Here is a 19,015-nt window from a genome sequence, read left to right as displayed (position 1 = left end):
AGGCCGATGCAATATCTGCATGGGAAAAACAGGATTGAGCGCCAGCTTTCCTAACGTGCGTCCATCCACCTCTCCTGGGTGCGCGATGCAGTAGGCAAATGAGCCGCTGCATTAACAAGGAGGCGCTAGGGGAAATTCTGTGTTGCTAGTGCTTCCTTGGCATCGGGTGCCCAGGAGAGGTGGCTGTGCGTAAATTGAGCGTCCGTTTCCCTAACCTGACTGCCGTGAAGACTTTTTTTTTTTACACTGTTTTTACGCTGTTGCTTTCTGTGGTTCCTCCCACTTAATATCGGCACAATATTAAATAGGAAGAACCACAGGAAAGCAGTACTTTCTGCTTTGCTAATCAACTTTCAGGACTCCTCAAAACTTAACGCCAGCTCCAGGGCTGGCGTTAATTTTTGAGGGTTAAAAAGTGCATGTCGGGCACACAATTATTTTTTTACATCAGGGGGGTAATAGCTAATTGCTTCATCAACATGGACTTTACATGTGATGAGCGCTATTAGCTACGCCCTGGTTTGGACGCGCTGACACCCTTATTGCATCAGGGCTTATAGACACGTATCCAAAATGCACGTCCAACCGCAGGTTGACCTGTGTGCTAGCCCGAGCGCATGGTATTGCATCAGCCTGTATGTCCTGATGCATTGTTGGACTTAAGTTTCTCTGCAGGACATATAACCTTTGCTTTCTCATTATTCTGAACTTCTTGATTGAACATTGCCTATTTTGTATTTTTGTACTCTTGTGCGTTTCTCCTGTACCAATTAGTCCTGTTGATCCAAGGCAGCCTGGGACAGTTTTATTATTTGGAGGGATTTTTCCCTTTGACAAATGCTCTCTGCAAGCTAGCTGCAGTTTCCGATCCTCTGGCCCCAAAACTCCTGGGGAAAGCATCGTTTCTTACCCGTTTCAAATCCAGCTTCAATTACAGTTTTGGTTTTGTTTCATTATAAACTAAACTAGATCATGCAGAGAACTCATCGTGTCTGTGCCAATACCAGAGGATCGGTGCTGTTTCTTGAGAAGCGGCCTACAAATCTTTAAATAAATTCTTGAGAAGCGGCCTACAAATCTAACTAGATAAACGACGCTTGACCGACGTGCCGCAAATGTGCAGTAGAGAGCAGCTCTACTGCGCATGTGCAGGCGAGCACGTCGGTCTTAGGCAGCGTCAGGAAAAAAAAACCATGGTGCGGGTGGCGGCGGCAGCGGGCGGCGGTAGCGGCAGCGGGCGGCGACGGTAGCGGCGGCGGGCGGCAGCGGCCAGTAGCGAGGGAGGGAGGAGAGAGAGAGGGAGGGACGGACTGAGTGGGAGGGACGGAGAGAGAGAGTGGGAGGGAGTGACTGAGTGAGAGGGAGGGACTGAGTGGGAGGGAGGGAGGGACTGAGTGAGGGGGAGGGAGTGAGGGGGAGGGACTGGGAGGGAGGGACTGAGTGAGAGGGAGGGAGGAGTGGGTGAGTGTGTGGGAGGGAGGTAGGGGGTGGGGAAGAGTGAGGGGAGAGGGAGAATGAGGGAGAGGTGAGAGTCAGGGATGTAAGTGGAAGGGGGAGAGGGAGAATGAGGGAGAGGTGAGAGTCAGGGATGTAAGTGGAAGGGGGAGAGGGAGAATGAGGGAGAGGTGAGAGACAGGGATGTGAGTAAGTGGAAGGGTAAGAAGTTGTGGAGCAGAGAAAAAGGGAGTGGAGGAGGGCTGAGGGGGAGGGGATGGGATTGAGAGAGGGTGGGGAGTGACTGAGGGAAGGGGAGAGAGGTGGGAGTGACTGAGGGAAGGGGAGGGAGGTGAGAGTGAGGGGAAGAAGGCAGTGGGAGACAGAGGGTGAGTAAGACTGAGTGGAGGAAAGGGGGAGAGAGGGAGAAAAAGTGTAGAAGGGTGCTGTGTTAGAAAATGGACTGAAAACAAAATGTAATGTAGCCCGTTTTAACGGGCTTAACGGCTTGTCTTTAAATAAATAAATGAATTGCAATGGATGCTATGTTAGGCAAATAAACTCAGTTCTTGACTTCCAAAGCCACATATCTGGTTATCCTAAGTGCCGGCAAGGTTAGCGGGCTGTCTAAGCAACACCTGCAAGAAAGGCACATGTGCAGAGAGAGCACCTGTAAAGCTGGACGACCCAGCCCTTGAGCCGATTGGAATACCAGCAATATCATCATCCTGCTGTTCTTTCTGTCTGGCTGAGGCTTCCACATAGCCAAGCCTGGTCACAAGGGATTTTCTCTTAGTAAAACATTGCTTTATCTGCAGAAATGGCCCTTTCGACAAATCCCCTGACTGATACGTGTGTAAAATGACATTCATACATACCCTATATATATATATCTGTATAATATGTGTAATTTAAAAGCGCATTGGGGGAGAAATGTTCTGGTGGTGGAGACTGGGTTGGGTTTCCACTTATGCGCATGCTTTTCAATTTCAAAAAGTATGCAGATGATTTTCCCCACCAACTTTTCCCACACAAACAGGCTGATACAGTAAAGTTCACGGGAGAGCGGGCAAGGCTCGCTCTCCCGGTGTGCGCACAGGTCAGTGTCCTGTGCGCGTGATTCAGTAAACAGGACACTGGACAGGAGCGGCGGCTGACAGCGGTTTTGACAGCCGACCTCAATTTTGCCGGCATCTGTTCTCGAGCCCGCTGACAGCCACGGATTCAGAAACTGGATGCTGGCAAAATTGAGCGTCCGGTTTTCAACCCATGAGCCGCAGGCCGATTTCAAATTTTTTTTTTTAACTTTTTTTAACTTCTGGGATCTCCGACTTAATATCGCCATGATATCTGTGCACTTTCCCAGTGCCGGCAGAAATTAGCACCTACCTTTGGGTAGGTGCTAATTTCTGAAAGTAAAATGTGCGGCTTGGCTGCACATTTTACTTTCTGTATCGCGTGGGAATGACTAATAGGGCCATCAACATGCATTTGCATGTTGCGGTCGATATTAGTCTCGGGGGGGTTGGACGCGCGTTTTCGACGCACTATTACCCCTTTCTGAATAAGGGGTAAAGCTAGCGCATCCAAAACGCGCGTCCAAATGCAGGTTAACAGTGCGCTCCATTGTTAACCTGCACTGTACTGTACTGTATCGGCCTGAAAGTGACTGGTGTCGCTTTGCGCAGGTAACGTTTTGTGGGGTAGCTTTCGACGTGAATTTATGCACGCAAGTTTGCTTTAAAAATTGGTGTCACTTAGGCATACACTACAGCAGCTGCAAATTTATGCAGTCTATGTTAAAATTACCCCCTGTGTTTTGTACCTGCTGGGTGCCTTCTCCAGGTTCTCCATATTTCCCAGCCAGTTGAATGACATTTCAAGTAACGCAGTGATCAATACGTCTGAATCTGGAGCCTGTTGTTTCAGACCTCCACACAGCCTAAGGTGGTTCTGCCAGGGCAGTTCTCTTTTTATTTATTTAAAATATTTATTGCCACTCCAAAAATCGTGGAGGTTTAAAATAGGAAAAACACATTTTAACTTTTTTCACTCCACTTTGAAGAATTCCCAATCCTCTGGGTCCCGTAAGTCTAGTAGTTTCGCAGCACGGAGGTGAGGCATGCCTTCATCTCTGAAGCCTGATGATCCCTCTGCGCTACTCGTGATCGATTTATATGTGCAGCCCGGATGCTCCCACCCTTTTAGATTTCTGCACAGCAGCAATGCTTGCGCACCACAGCCTTGTGGAGCTTGTCCCTTTCTCCCTCAACCACTCCACTCCACGGTGCCAGCGAAGCTTCTCTATCTTCACCAAGCATTCCTTGTCTGGTTTTCCGAATACCACTTTGAGCCAATTCCAACCCTTCTCCCCCCAACCTCCTTTTATTTTTTTCACTGAACCCTTTTGTGGGTGCATATGTCAAAAGCCCAGCCTGCGTTGCTGTAAAGGAGCTTGCCAGTTCCTGCAGAATTGACCGTTTTAATGGGTGCTTTTCAATTAGCAGAGAAACTGCCCAAAGCTCTTTCCTAGCTACATGGTCCAGCAATTGCTCACATAACAGCTCTTCAAGAGTGGAGCCAAACTTTTAGGATCTAGCCAGGTGCTTTGAAGTAGCTGCAAAATCTGTGATATTTGTTTCCTTTACCCAAAATCATAGCAATAAGCTAGTACCATTATTCTCTAGCTCACAGCAAACGTAGGAAATGCTACGTTGGGTAAGACCAAGGTCCATCAAGCCCAGCATCCTGTTTCCAACAGTGGCCAAACCAGGTTGAAAATACTCGGCAAGTACCTAAACATTAAATAGATCCCATGCTACTAAAGCCAGAAATAAGCAGTGGCTATTCCCTGTCAACTTGATTAATAGCAGTTTATGGACTTCTCCTCCAGGAACCTATCTAAACCTTTTTTAAAACCATCTACACTAACTGCTTTAACCACATCCTCTGGCAATGAATTCCAAAGCTTAATTGTGCGTTAAGTGAAAAATAATTATCTCTGATTTATTTTAATTGTGCTACTTGCTAACTTCATGAAGTGCCCCCAATTTTTATATTATCTGAAAGAGTAAATAACTGGTTCACATTTACCCGTTCAAGTCCATTCATGATTTTAAACACCTCTATCATATCCCCCCTCAGCCATCTCTTCTCCAAGCTGAACAGCCCTAATCTCTTTAGCTTTTCCTCACAGGGGAGCCGTTCCATCCCCTTTATCATTTTGGTCGCCCTTCTCAGTTCCTTCTCCATTGCAACTTTATCTTTTTTGAGATGCGGCGACCAGAATTGCACATAGTACCCATGGAGCGATACAGAGGCATTATGACATTCTCCGTTTTATTTACCATTCTCTTCTTAACAATTCCTAACATTCTGTTTGCTTTTTTGACCAGAACAGCACACTGAATTGCATTGTATTATCCACTATGACACCTTATACTTTAACTGGGTGGTAGCTCCTAATATGGAACCTAACATTGTGTAACTATAGCAAGGGTTATTTTTCCCTATATGCATCACCTTGCACTTGTCCACATTAAATTTCATCTGCCATTTGGATGCCCAATTTTCCAGTCTCACAAGGTCTTCCTGCAATTTATCACAATCTGCTTGTGATTTAACTACTCTGAACAATTTTGTGTCATCTGCAAATTTGATCACCTCACTCATCGTTTTCCTTTCCAGATCATTTATAAATATATTGAAAAGCACCAGTCCAAGTACTTTCCCTGAGGCACTCCACTGTTTATCTTTTTCCACTGAGAAAACTGACCATTTAATCCTATTTTTTGTTTTCTGTCATTTAACCAGTTTGTAATCCATGAAAGGACATCGCCTCCTATCCCATGAATTTTTAGCTTTCTTAGAAGCTCTCATGAGGGACTTTGTCAAACACCTTCTTGTAAACTACAAATGCATATTAATGTTAAATTCACACCGCCTAATATGTTCCCAACAGACAACTTAACTTACACACATAGTTTATTGTACTAAATTGTTACCATACTATGATGGCACATGATTAATTTGTAATCTATACCACTCATATTTTCATTATAGTGCCTTGCTGTAAACCGTTTTGATGGTTATCTAACTTAACGAGGGTATAGAAGAGTTTTTAAATAAATAAAATAAATAAAGAAAATCCAATTACACCATATCTTCTGGTTCACCTTTATCCTTGTTTATTAACCCCTTCAAAAAAATGTAGCAGATTTGTGAAGCAAGACTTCCCTTGGGTAAATCCATGCTGGCTGCGTTTCATTTAACCATGTCTTTCTATTTGTTCTGCGATTTTATTCTTTAGAATATTTTCCACTGTTTTTCCTGGCACTAAATCAGGCTCTCCGGTCTATAGTTTCCAGGATCACCCCTGGAGCCCTTTTTAAATATTGAGTTACATTGGCCACTCTTCAGTCTTCAGGTACAATGGCAGATTTTAATGATAGGTTATGAATATCCCCTGGTCGGACCACTCTATAATCCACTCCACTCTGACTTCCAATTGTAAATTTACTACAATAAAAAGCCCACATAAATCCTTCTCCTACCAGCCACCCTTTAACATTGAGACACTTCAAGATATTCTACAACCAGAACTATCAAACAGAGACATATCTAACACAGAAAACACCACTTCCTCTTGGCTCATCATAACCAAAACAATAGCAGACAAGATAAACCCCATGATAAAGAAAACAATAAAAAACCCAAAGCATCAGAACCAATAGTACAACGACAACATCAGATCAGCCAAACGTGAACACAGAAAAAAAGAGAAAACATGGAGGAAATACAAAACAACTCTACTTAATGCCTACTGATCACACTTAGCTGACTACAAAAAACTTATCCACAACACAAAAAAAGACTTCTACTTAAATAAAATAAACAAATACCAACATAACCCAAAAATGCTTTTCAATATCATACAAAGCCTAACCAAATCCTCCAATGACCAGATTTCAACAACCTCCAAGATCACAAGCAATGAGTTCACAGATTTCTTCAATGAAAAAATAAAAACCTTATAAATAACAATCTCAACAACAACATGCAAGACCCGAAAATACAAATTAATCAAACAAGCTGGCCCAACTTTGATACAGCATCTTCACTCCAAATCCAAATGATCATCAAAAAAATGAACCCAGCTAAACACCCTATCAATTGCATACTCATACCGACGATCAAAGCCATCGAACCATCAATAACCAAAATGTTAACCGACATTGTAAACCTATCCTTTAAGAAGGAAATTACCCCGACTGCCTAAAATCAGCAATTATCAAACCCATCATGAAAAAGACCAACCTTGATCCAGAAAACCCACTAAACTACCGACCCATATCAAACCTACCATTTATTGCCAAAATTATCGAAAAAATCATCTACTCCCAACTCAGCGACCACCTGGAAGAAAACAACATCCTACTCCCCACGTAATTTGGCTTCAGGAAACACCTGAACACTGAGTCACTACTCCTATCTTTAAACGACTCTGTGCTCAAAGGCTTTGAAAAAGGAAACAGCTACCTTTTAGTCCTACTTGACCTATTATCAGCCTTCGACACAGTAAACCACTCAATCATGATTGACCGTCTCTCTGAAATTGGTGCAAAAGAAAAAACCCTACAATGGTTCTCATCCTATCTATCACAAAGAACCTACCAAGTGTTGAGCAATGACACCCTCTCAAAGAAAATAAACCTTGACATTGGAGTTCCCCAAGGCTCCGCCCTATTTGCGACACTCTTCAACATTTATCTGCTACCAATATGCCACTTCCTTTCAAACCTTAAACTGACCCACTTCATATATGCAGATGATATCCAAATATCGATCCCAATACACAACACTCTGGAAGACACCTACAAAAAACAGCCACTTACCTCACCAAAATAAAACAACTACTAACCAACATGAAACTCATCCTAAACTTCGATAAGACAGAAATAATCATACTGGACAAAAAGAACAATGCTCCTTAACTACCACCTCTCAACTTAATGAACCAAAAAGCTGCAATCTCACCTGTCACTCATGCCTGCAACCTAGGAGTCATAACTGACAATGAACTATCCTTGAAGAACCACATCACTTTTAAATTCAAAGACGGATATCACAAACTCCTAACCCTACGCCAACTAAAACTTTCAGATCAGTCCTTCAACTACTCATCTTCTCCAACCTAGACTACTGCAACTCCCTGCTATTCAACTTACCTCTCACCAGCATCAAAAAACACGATCACATTACTCCTACACTTATTTCACTACACTGGCTCCCAATAAAATTCAGGATAGAATACAAAATACTATCCATATTACACAAAATAATATACAAAAAACAAACAAACTGGTTAAGTTAATCTGTAAAACTACACTCCCCAAACAGAAACCTCCACTCAGCTAACAAAGGTCTATTAAAGATTCCACCTACTCGCTCCAAACAACTTACCTCAACTCGGAAGAGAGCCATATCCCTAGGAAGTCCCACCCTCCCAACCGAACTTAGAACACAGCAAAATTAAAAAACCTTCAAAAAAGAACTAAAAACCTGGATATTTACCAAAGCCTACAAAAACACCCAATGACTCTCAGATATTACCTCACTCCTACTGTCCCCATGCAAACCATGTGGAACCAATACAAGCTCGTAATACAAACATAACTGAAACCGCATAGTTTGAAATATGATCTATGTTTATAAAGCCTATAATATTTATTTATTTATTTATTTATTTTATTATTAACTTTTATTTACCGACATTCGTGCAGCACATCATGCCGGTTTACAAAGAACTCAAGTGGGTGATACAATGAAACATTATAACAAGAACAATGTACAATGAATAAAATAAAAGTAAAGCTATAACGATGTAACCTTAGAACAAAATACTATTCCTTACAATAAGGACACATTGACCGATCATGATCAAAAATAAAATTAAGCCGTAGGGGGAATGTTGTTTCTTCAAGGGTATCCATGGGTGGTGCGGGGGGAAGCATAGGAAGGTGTGGGGAAAATTCGAACAGAGGGGGCTGGGGAGAGATTAGATTTGGTTTGTGTCGGGATAGGCCTGTCGGAAAAGCCATGTTTTTACTCCTTTCTTGAAAGTTTGCAGGGATGTCTCTTGGCGTAGGAGGGTGGGGAGAGAGTTCCACAGGGTGGGGGCAGCAACGGAGAAGGCTCTCTCTCTGGTGTGGGTAGAATGTGCTGCCTTTAGGGACGGGGTGTGTAGAGTACCTGCATGGGTTGTTCTTGTGGGTCGGTCGGATGAACGATAACGAGGCATTTCGTCGAGCCAGGTATGATTATGTTTGTGTAGAGAATTGTGAAGGATGGTGAGGGTTTTGTATTGTGAGCGGAAGGAGATGGGTAACCAATGTAGGTCTTTTAGTATGGGGGTGATGTGTTCCCTTTTTTGTGTGCCTGTTATGATTCTGGCCATGGAGTTTTGTAGAATTTGGAGGGGTTTGATGGTGGTGGCGGGGAGTCCTAGTAATAGGGAATTGCAATAGTCTAGTTTAGTGAGCATTGTGGTCTGTACGACTGTGCGGAAATCGTGGGTGTGGAGGAGGGGTTTGAGTTTTTTTATGATGTTGAGTTTATAGAAACCCCCTTTTAGTAGATTTTTGATGTGGGGTTTGAAACTTAGGTGTTGGTCTATGTAGACGCCCAGATCTCTTACAAACTGGGTCTGGGGGGTGGTTGTGGTTGTATTTTGAGGAGTGTTCTGTCGCAGGGGGAGAGTAAAACGTTCAGGTTGCTTAGAGATGACGAGTAATTCTGTTTTTGACGAGTTTAGAGCTAGATGGAGTTCGGATAGTGAGGCGCTTATGGTGGCGAGGCAAGATTCCCAGCGTTGCAGAGGTTCTTTTATGGATCCCTGAAACGGGATGAGAATCTGCACGTCATCTGCATACAGGAAGAATTTCAGGCCTAGTTTGGAGAGGAGGTGGCATAGGGGTATGAGATAAATATTAAACAGGGTGGAGGATAAGGATGATCCCTGGGGTACGCCCTGCGTGATAGGTATGTGTGAGGATTCGTGCTTGTCGATTTTTACTAGATACTCTCTGTGTGTGAGGTAGGAGGAGAGCCATGAGAGGGCTGTGTCGGCGATACCTATTTCTGTTAGGCGGGTCATTAGTATCTGATGGTTGACAGTATCGTAGGCAGCTGAGATGTCTAGTAGGGCGAGTAGGTACGAGTTTCCGTGGTCCATACCTTATGTTGACAATCACATGAATCTTTGGAAACCATGTTAAACATCGAAACTTTGTAAACTGTTGTGATGGCAAAACTGAACGACGGTATATAAAACTCGATAGATAGATAGATAGATAAATAAATAAAATCTTTATTAATAGATCTGAAATTTCATTTTTGAGTTCTTTCAGAACCCTGGGGTATGTACCATCCGGTCCAAATGATTTGCTACTTTTTAGTTTGTCAATCTGGCCTACTACATCTTCCACATTCACCGTGATTTGGTTCAATTTATCTGTACCATCACCCTTGAAAATCATCTCCAGAACTGGTATCTCCCCAACATCCTCATTAGTAAACATGGAAGCAAAGAATTAATTTAGTCTTTCTGCGATGGAGTCACATTCCAGTTCTCAAGGGTAACCAAACAGGTCTTGGTTTTCATAATATGCACAATAAACCTTCAGGAGTTTTGTTTTTCTTGCATGGGGGTGTGGGGGGAGGGGGTCCTTGTTTACAGTTAAATTACATATTCTAGTTATCCTGAAAACCAGGTTCAGTAGCTCATCTAGCAACCATGGAAGTGCTGGGCCTGGGTCGTGGTAGGCTGCTACCATGATCTGGGCTGAAGATCTTTTAAATTTAAGGTACTGAGAAGGCTGGAGTGGGGCTCTGGATTGTATGTGTGTGTAGGGGAGCAGTGACAGGGCCACTAGGCCCATGACATTTTTTTTTAAAATGCAGCTTGGCATTTAACTGGCTATCCTCTTTTGAATAAGTTATTTGGTTTATTCAACTCCAAATATCAGATTTAGCTAGGTAAGATATTCAGCTCACTGAACCCTGCCCCAGAACACCTTCAACATGCCCCTTTCTTATTGGGCTATGATTTACCCCAATAATACTTAAGATTTAGCCCAATAATAACTTATCTGGCTAACTTTTATTACCTGCCTAGTACTGTAGATAGGTGTGGCATACATTTTTTTAAATAAATAAACTTTTAGCCAGATAAGCAAGAACAACATTCAAACCTTACCATTTAGACAATTAACTTGTGAGTCATCTGTCGAAATGGCTTTGAATATTGACCGAATGTTCAGAAAGACGTCAAAAAGAAAATACTTACTGAAATTTAATTGTGTACTCTGTACAATAATCCCAGCACCGAAAGCATTCTTATATTTTATAAATGACCTTCATAACGCCGTGCAGTATTCTCAGGCTTTGCTGCTCCTTCGCTATACTGCTATTGGGCCATTTTTAATCATTGGTCATATGCAATGATTGAGTTTTAGTATAATTTTGAAAAATACAAAAAAGGTAAAAATATTGCATATGACCAATGATTAAAAATGGCCTAATAGCAGTATAGCGAAGGAGCAGCAATGCCCGAGAATACTGCAGGGTGTTATGAAGGTCATTTCTAAAATATAAGAAGGCTTTCGGTGCTGGGATTATTGTACACAGTATATAGTTAAATTTCAGTAAGTATTTTCTTTTTGATGTCTTTCTGAACATTTAGTACTATAATTGTCAAAAACGTAAAAAAAAGAGTATTCCTTTATTTATCTATTTGAATATTGACCTCCATGAAACTAATAACCTGCAGATTTAAAACAAACCATAGAAAGTACTTTTTTTTACTCAGCACACTATCGAGTTATGGAATCTATTGCCCGAGTATGTGATTAAGCTGACCAGCATAGCTGGATTTAAAAGAGGTTTGGACAAGTTCCTGGAGGAAAAGTTTTTAAAAACATTATAAGCCTGGTAGATTAGGGAAAGCCATGGCTATTTCTAGGAGTGAGTAAACAAGAAATAGAGCTACTTTATGGGATCTGCTGGGTACTTGTGACCTGGCCATGATCAGAGGCAGGAAGGACCTTGATGTGACCTAGCCTGGTATTTCTTTTGTTCTTATGTCCCTAAAAGACTGGAGTTTGACACTTTGGGGGTAGTTAAAGAGAGGGAACCTGCAAAACCATCCTCCAGTCAGGAGCTGTTTTGGTAGATGCTGCAATAAATAAACTTCAGTGCCATTATCTCATGAGGAGAAGGGGGTATGCACTGACAGCAGGATACCAATGGACTCCATTACCCCTCCCCTAAAAGACTGATCAGGTCCCCGTTTTCCCCACATTGAGCCATTACCCTATACTTTTTGTTGGATAAATTGGAACTAATTTCCATAAATGCAGTGAGCTAAAGGAGCAGTGTTTCGGGAGGAACTTACCTCCAGTTTATAAGGAACAGGTGAAGGGTATTGGGAGCAATGCATGCCACCCTTAAGTGAGCTGCACGTGGATCTCCCTGGTGATTTACACAGGTAGAGATGGAATTCCCTCCCATTCACTGGCTTTCTGAAAATCACCCTGCCTGCATGTAGCTAAAATTCCATGCATGCATTGAAAAGGAGGCATTAGCAGGGGCGTTTTCAGGTCAGGAGAAGAAAATAATGCACGTAGATTGTATTTTCAAATCTACATCTACATGCAGAAAAAGCAGATGCCAGTGCCTTCAGGTACTTTGGAGCCACCTCAAGTTTCAGAGAGAAAGGATGCCTGGTACTTTAGCTTTGAAAATTCACCCAAAGTAATCCACGGGCTTTGTCCCAGTGTGCTCAGTCTGAGAACTGTCCCCAGTATAACCAGAGGCGATGCGGAGCATCTCCAGAATCCTGGCATTGTCTGTGTCCTTTGCTTATTGTCCTTTCTAAAACCATAATAACATGGCAGACAAAGACCAATTGGTCCATCCAGGTTGCCCAGTTATTATGCTTTACATGGCTAAGGATATCTCCCAGCTGTAGGCCAAAAAATCTTGACTGCTTGTATGATATTGTTCCTTTTCTACCATCGTGCGGAGATGAGCATGCACGTCTTCATGAGTAATCCAACATCCAGGCCCTCCCACCACTCCTCCTCCCATGTTTTACCAGCAAGCTTTGTTATAATGTAAACAGCCACCGAGGCTAGTGAGGATGTTGCTCAACTCTTCGGTCTCCGATGTCCCCATAGCCTTGGTAGGTAGCACCCGGCCACCATCAACCCACCAACGTCAACGCAGACAGTTTATGGAGAGTGGTAGACTGCTAACCATGTTGGTAACTTGTGCTTCCTGTTGTCTGTGTCTTTTTATTTTTCTGTGCTTTGTAACTTGATTTTATTGTTGTTATGACTGCTATAGATTTTCTCCTTTTAATTTTTCTAACCACTTTGAGGACAATTTTCAAAGCCATGTACCTGAATGAATACCTTATGGAGCCAGGTAAAATGACTTAGCCGAAAATAATCTTTTTCCGCTCTGCAGAAAGTACACACGAGATGTTCACAGTATGCATGCTCATAGCTGGACTGTGAGGAGGTCTTCCCGGAGGAGTTTAGGTCCGGGGAAAAAAACCATGCATATACATGACATTTTCACACTACTTTACCTCTTGGGTCAACCTGTACAGAACATGACGGCAGATAAAGACTAGACGGCCCCATCCACTCTGCCCATCTGCATCTCCTGCTCAGTTTCACAGTCCCATCCTACCCCTCAGAGACCCTCAGTGCTTGTTCTATGCTCTCTTGAACTCTGACAGTATCCTTTTTTCCAACACCCTCTCCATAAAGAATTATTTCCTTAAATTACTCCTGATTTTATCCCCTTTCACCCTCCTCCCATGACCCCTCCTTACAGAGCCTCCTTTCTGTTGAAAGAGGCCTGTCTCCCATGCATTTAATCCTCGAAGGTATTTAAATGTCCCTGCCTGGTCTTGGAAAATTAGCATAATGTAGGCAAGTTAAAAGTGCCTGCGAACTTTACAAGTATACAGACTATTTCAAAATTGCCTACATGGGGGCAAAAAATCTGCAGGCATCTTTTACCCGTGGACTTTCCACCAGTTTATGTGACAAATTTCACTTTCAAAGTTGCCTAGCAAACCCACCTGCACACTTTTCCACCTGCTACTTTGTGCAAATAGCTTTCCCAAGAAAGATTACACACATAGTTTTGTAAATTCAGAAGTCACACGCTTTAAGGGAAAGCCCCTTTCCCACGCCCACCCCCAGGAATGACCCCTCCCCCCCCCACCGTGGGTACCAGTAGTGAACCTATGGCTACTTTTACTCACCTGTAGGGCAGGCGATTTTGTAAAAAGCCTTTTTTTTCTGGGTGAAACACTATTTTTACCCACGGAAAAGGCTTTTAAAACCGTGCTCCCTGTCTGTTAACTTTGGCAACACATGCACAAGCCTTCACTCCCACAAAGGTTCCCCCAAATCTGAATCGATTAAAGCAGTGCACGAGCAAGCAGTGTGTCTCAAGGGGCTATTTGCCACTAAAATGTCAGACCAAGGATAAAGAGCAAATTGTCTATTCTTTTAATACTTTCATTTTTTAATATATATATTTATATATACATATAACAAGATGTGTAGAATAACTTTTTGTTATTTTCTTGGGGGGGAATTTTTCCCCCTTTTTTGGGGTGTTTTTGGTGCGATTATCATAAAAGCGGCCCCCAATGAACGCGCAGATGGCACCAGTCACTCAGAAGAAAGTGACAACTACCCCTCCCCCCCCCAAAAAAAATCTTTTAATTAAGGGAAATAAAAGAAAACCAAAGGTGGTGGTGGTAAGGAGGGGGGAGGAGCAGTGAATGTAATATCTTTGTTACGCAGTCCTCTGTGGCTCTGGAGCCCTTTCCAAAATAGTCTTTTGCAGTATTTGTATTTCTCCAACAAATTTTTTTTTTTTTTTTTTTACATTTCAGCATTTTCAATCCCAAAGGGGCCCTCCTCTCTCACCAGCTCTTTCCCCAAAGACCCAGTCTTGATCATTCATTTCACTCCCCTTGCTGAACTAAAATATAAAACAAAAAATAATACATTTTTTAAAAAAGCAGACTTTATAAGGAAAGGAGAGAGCGAGAGTGAGCCACCTTTCACCTTTCACCATTAATTTTCAGTTTCCCCTTCACCTCTTTCACACTAATCCTCATCTTTACCCGAAATGGACATCGGGTCACCTTTTCTTTGCATGCTGCAGAGTTCTAGTTGCTGCATCAGGTCCTGGAGACAAGGAGATTCTCTGAGAGCTGCAGCACCTTGTATTGGATCAACATAAGAATAATCAAAAGATGCTGTAGCTACATGAGCTGTTGAGACCGCCTAGGTCCCTTGCTTTGTTAACAGTGATAATTTTTTTTTTCCATAATATTGTTTTTATTTGCTTTTTGCCGACCATCTTGCAAACAACTTGCAAGGAATTGCCTGCTCTGAAGGTTTTGTTGTTTTAATTCTCAATCCTTGGCAAAAACTTAAAAAAAAAAGGTTCATGTTAGAGAGAGGTCTCCACACTGTGCAGGGGGCTCCCGGGGCTGGAAGAGGTGGCTGACCGGCTGGCGTCTGTCGTCAGGAAGACTCCGCTGTCCACGGCATTGTTGTTGCGGTTGGGTGAGAGGGGTGGGCTGGGCTGGGGGTGACTGCCGGGGGGCTCCTCGCCATCTTCCGGGTCCGTGTCATCGATGAGGGGTATGCTGTGGGTGTAGTCATTGATGAGGAACTCGGGGGTCGTCATGAAGTTGTGGATGGAGGTCCTGGACTCTGGTTTCTCCAGCCCCCCATAGAGGGAGCTACGGAATGCTTTCACCACCCGGATCTGGGGAGAGCATGATGGAGAAATGGGATCAGATGGATGGGGGGGGGGGGGGGGGGGGGGAAGGCAAGAAGGGGTAAGGAAACGTGGGAAAAGGAGAAGCAAGATGGAAGAGGCGGGTAAGGAGGACAGTAGGAGAGGAAAATGGAATTTGAGAGAGGGGAAAAGGTGGAGGATAGGGAGGAAGCAAAGATTGGCGAGATGGGGAAGAAGGGGAATTGGGTTCCATGAGGAGAAGAAGCGGGATTAGAGAAGTAGGAAAAAGGGAAATGAGGGGAGGGAATTTGGGAGATGGGGGAATGTAGAGGGGAAGGGATAAGAGGGTTGGAGGGGTGGGGAAAGGCAGAGAAGGAGGGGGAGCAGAATGGGAAAGGTGGAGAACATGAAGGGCAGAAAGGAAAGGAAGCAAAGTGCGATTGGAGAAGGTTGAAAAAGAGAGCAGCGGAGGGGGGCATGCATGAGATGCGGGAGAAGATGGAGGGGAAAGAAGGTAAATCGATTTGGAAGTTGGAATGGAAAAACAAGAGAGAGAGAGGGTGAAATTAGTTTTTCTTCTGTGCGCTAAGGGGATGACTCAGTCCACATTACAGGGAATGTCTTATAATTGTCCAGTCGCTGCAAGAAGGACTCACATCATCCCTCGCCTCATGGCCTTTAGTACAGACAATTGCAACCACACCGATGGGCTACGCCACAACCAAAAACATGAGATGAATGGGCACTCTTTAAGGGCGTTCCCCACATGGGTTTATCAGACATTATTTCTGTTGGGGATTTAAACCTCCTCCCCAAAAGTCCTTTTCAAACGTCGTTTGGGGAGGGGCCACAGGCCAGCTCTCCCCTTAAAGCTCTGAAATCAAAGACATGCAACACTTAATGTTTGCTCAAATATTAGTTTTAAGATGATAGGCTATGGAGTCTACCCTACATGGTATAAAAATGTTTGTGTAATGTTGCAGGATTTTCCTTGCTGGGATGGCCAGAAGATGCACCGCTAGAGCCTCAGAAACCCAACAGAGGCATCTTTCAAGCTAATCCGGGACCTTGGTGATAATGCACCTGGAGTTGTTATTAACCATATCCCTCCGATATAGGGCATCCAGAAAACACCTTCCTTTATAGTTCATTAACGGAGAGCTGCTGCATTATTTGGTAAAGAATATCACCTACCATGGGAGGCTATCACTTTTGACGCAATAGGGTTGATAGTCAAAGGATTTGTGCGGTTAAAATCGACTTTTAACCGCGTAATTCTAACTGCTTCCAAATCTGTGCAAAACCACCAGGCACAAGAAAGGGGCCTGGTCAGGGCCTGCTCTGGAGGCGTCTTTCAAATTTAGCCAGTTAGCTGTGGATGAATATCCAAAGTTGACTGGGTAGGCTCTTTGAATATCTACCCAAGGTTGTTAAAAAAAACCCCAGTTCTTTTTATTAATTTGATTTTTCGTGTGGTACTGCAATAATACAGCATCTGTTTGAATGAAGGAGAGCGATTGCTTTGCTAATCCACTTAGATAACATAGAAATAAAGGCCATCCAATATTTAGTTGAAATCTATTTATTTGGCTAACTTGACACATGTGCGATTACTTAGAGATGATGAAATCTGAATATACAAGTTAAACCGCATGCTGGATCATTAGAGCGGTCTTTTCACAGCTGAAAAAGAAAAGGGATGGTAGTGGGGAGAAGTGGAGGTGAAATACTTGATTATCAATCAATCGCTTTATTTATCTCCTGCTTTCCAGCCGGGTGGGGGAGGGAAACATTCATTCGTACAACAGTAATAATATCCTTCCAGCTATTATTTATGTTACAGTCTATTTGTTTAGATAGAAAGGTAGATAGATAGATCAGGGCCAGCGCAACCATTAGGTGGGACCAGGCAGTTGCCTAGGGTGGTGTTAGTGGGCGGGGGGTGCCACCATGGGGACACGAGGGCACCATTTTCAAAATGTGGAAGGAGGGGTGTCGGCAGTAATGGAACACTTGCTGGGGGGGGGGGGGGAGCGAGAGAGCACTGTAAGAGGGAGACCGTAACTCTATATAATCTACCCCTGTCAGAGGGGCACATTCAGTTCAGGGTGGGTTGCGGGAAGCGGTGTTACATTGGTCTGCCTAGGGCGCTGCAGACTCTTGCACTGGCCCTGAGATAGATCTATGTAAAGGACTTAGACAAGAATAAACCTTCACAAGCAGAAGATACACACCACAGAAAAGAAAAAGTTGACATGAACACTTTTCCAGGCTGTGTGTATGTGTGTGTGTGTGTGTGTGTGTGGGGGGGGGGTAAGGATCAATGTTCAGACTGTCTGCTTTCGGCCAAAAGTCCACGAGGGCTTTTTACCTGCAGACTCTGCACCAAATTACAAAGGGAAAGAATGTGCATGCCCGCAGACATTTGCACTTGCTTTGTATGTGGGTAGATTTTATAGAGAAAACACATGTAGACTTGAAAATATAATCTCTATGTGTTATATTCTGATCTTGCCCAAAAGACCAACCCTCCTCCCTAAATGCAGTGAAAAGTGCTTGTGGAGCACTGTGCATACTTTTACACATATCGATGGAAGGCAATTTTCACATGATCAATTCACTCTTGCAAGCTGCTATTTACCTGTGAAAATAACTTTCAAAATCATCATCCCCATCCCCAATACTAGAAGGGAACTCCAGCACTTCCCGCTACAATCTATTGAAAATTTAGCAGCACGACTTATCTTCTGCCAGGGTTGCTGAGCCCATAAAACCCCTCATCTGATGTCACTACATTGGGTCCCTCTCTGCTTCCACATACAGTTCAAGTTCCTCTTACTCACCAACAAGTGCCTTTACTCTGCAGCTCCTCACTACTCTCTTATCTCTCTCTACACCCCTCCTCGTGCACTCTGCTGGTCGGATACGTCAATCCTATCTGGCCATTCTCCTCTTCTGCCGACTCCGTGCTTTCCATCTGGCTGCGCAGTGTGCTTGGAATAATCTTCCTGAGCTGGTGCGACATGCTCCCTCTCTTGCCTTATTCAAATACAGTCTAAAACCCCACCATTTGGAAGCTGCTTTACAATCTCAATTCCTGTTCACAGCCTTATTGATTTTAACCATTTTTTCTCAATACATTAAACTCCCAAAGTCTCTTTTGTCCAATATGCTTGTCGACTAGATTGTAAGCTCCATGGAGCAGGGACCTTCTCATGTGTATTTGTGCAGCACTGCGTATGTCCAGTAATGCTTTAAAAATGATAAGTGGAAGCAGCAATAGTAGTAGTAATTGGAACTTGAAAACTACCCAGGTTAAGTCATTTGCGACTGAAATGATCAACACTGAAAGAAAGACAAAAGAACTTAATAGCGATCTTGGTTTCCTCATCATTGTCAGATATTGCCTTCCTAAAGATGTAAGTTCTACTGTTTGTCTCCCTCACTTTTCTTACCCCTTTCTAAATCCTAAACAAATGGTGCCCAGATGCATCTTCTCCTCCATCTCGTTTTAGTTACATCCCTGCACAAACACTGATGGTGTGATCCAATCTCCAGTTTACCAGTATATAGACATGGTAAAGGCCATGGAAAGCAGACAGCACTGTGTGAAACAACAATAGTGCAATGGTCTCTCTCTCCCTCTTTGAAGACTGAGTTAGAAAGAAAGCTTAACAGAAATGTAACAAATACTGGATAATGCGACCCACAACTTAAAAGAAAGAAATAGGACCCCGGA

The 19,015-nt window shown here is 43.3% G+C and overlaps 1 protein-coding gene across 1 annotated transcript in view; it reads right to left on the bottom strand.

Moving 5' to 3' along the window:
• Positions 1 to 14,453: 14,453 nt before the first annotated feature.
• The window catches only part of ATP2B3 (ATPase plasma membrane Ca2+ transporting 3), a 200,070-nt gene continuing 195,508 nt past the window's right edge, over positions 14,454 to 19,015 (bottom strand). The window contains exon 21 of the mRNA XM_029614564.1: positions 14,454 to 15,303. Coding sequence (XP_029470424.1) covers positions 14,983 to 15,303 — 321 coding nt within the window. The 3' untranslated portion in view covers positions 14,454 to 14,982. The remainder of the gene's footprint in view (positions 15,304 to 19,015) is intronic.

Source organism: Rhinatrema bivittatum, chromosome 1 (assembly GCF_901001135.1).
Source record: "Rhinatrema bivittatum chromosome 1, aRhiBiv1.1, whole genome shotgun sequence".
NCBI lineage: Eukaryota > Metazoa > Chordata > Amphibia > Gymnophiona > Rhinatrematidae > Rhinatrema > Rhinatrema bivittatum.
The sequence above is the reverse complement of the archived record's forward strand: the minus strand, read 5'-3'. Positions and strand labels throughout refer to the sequence as shown.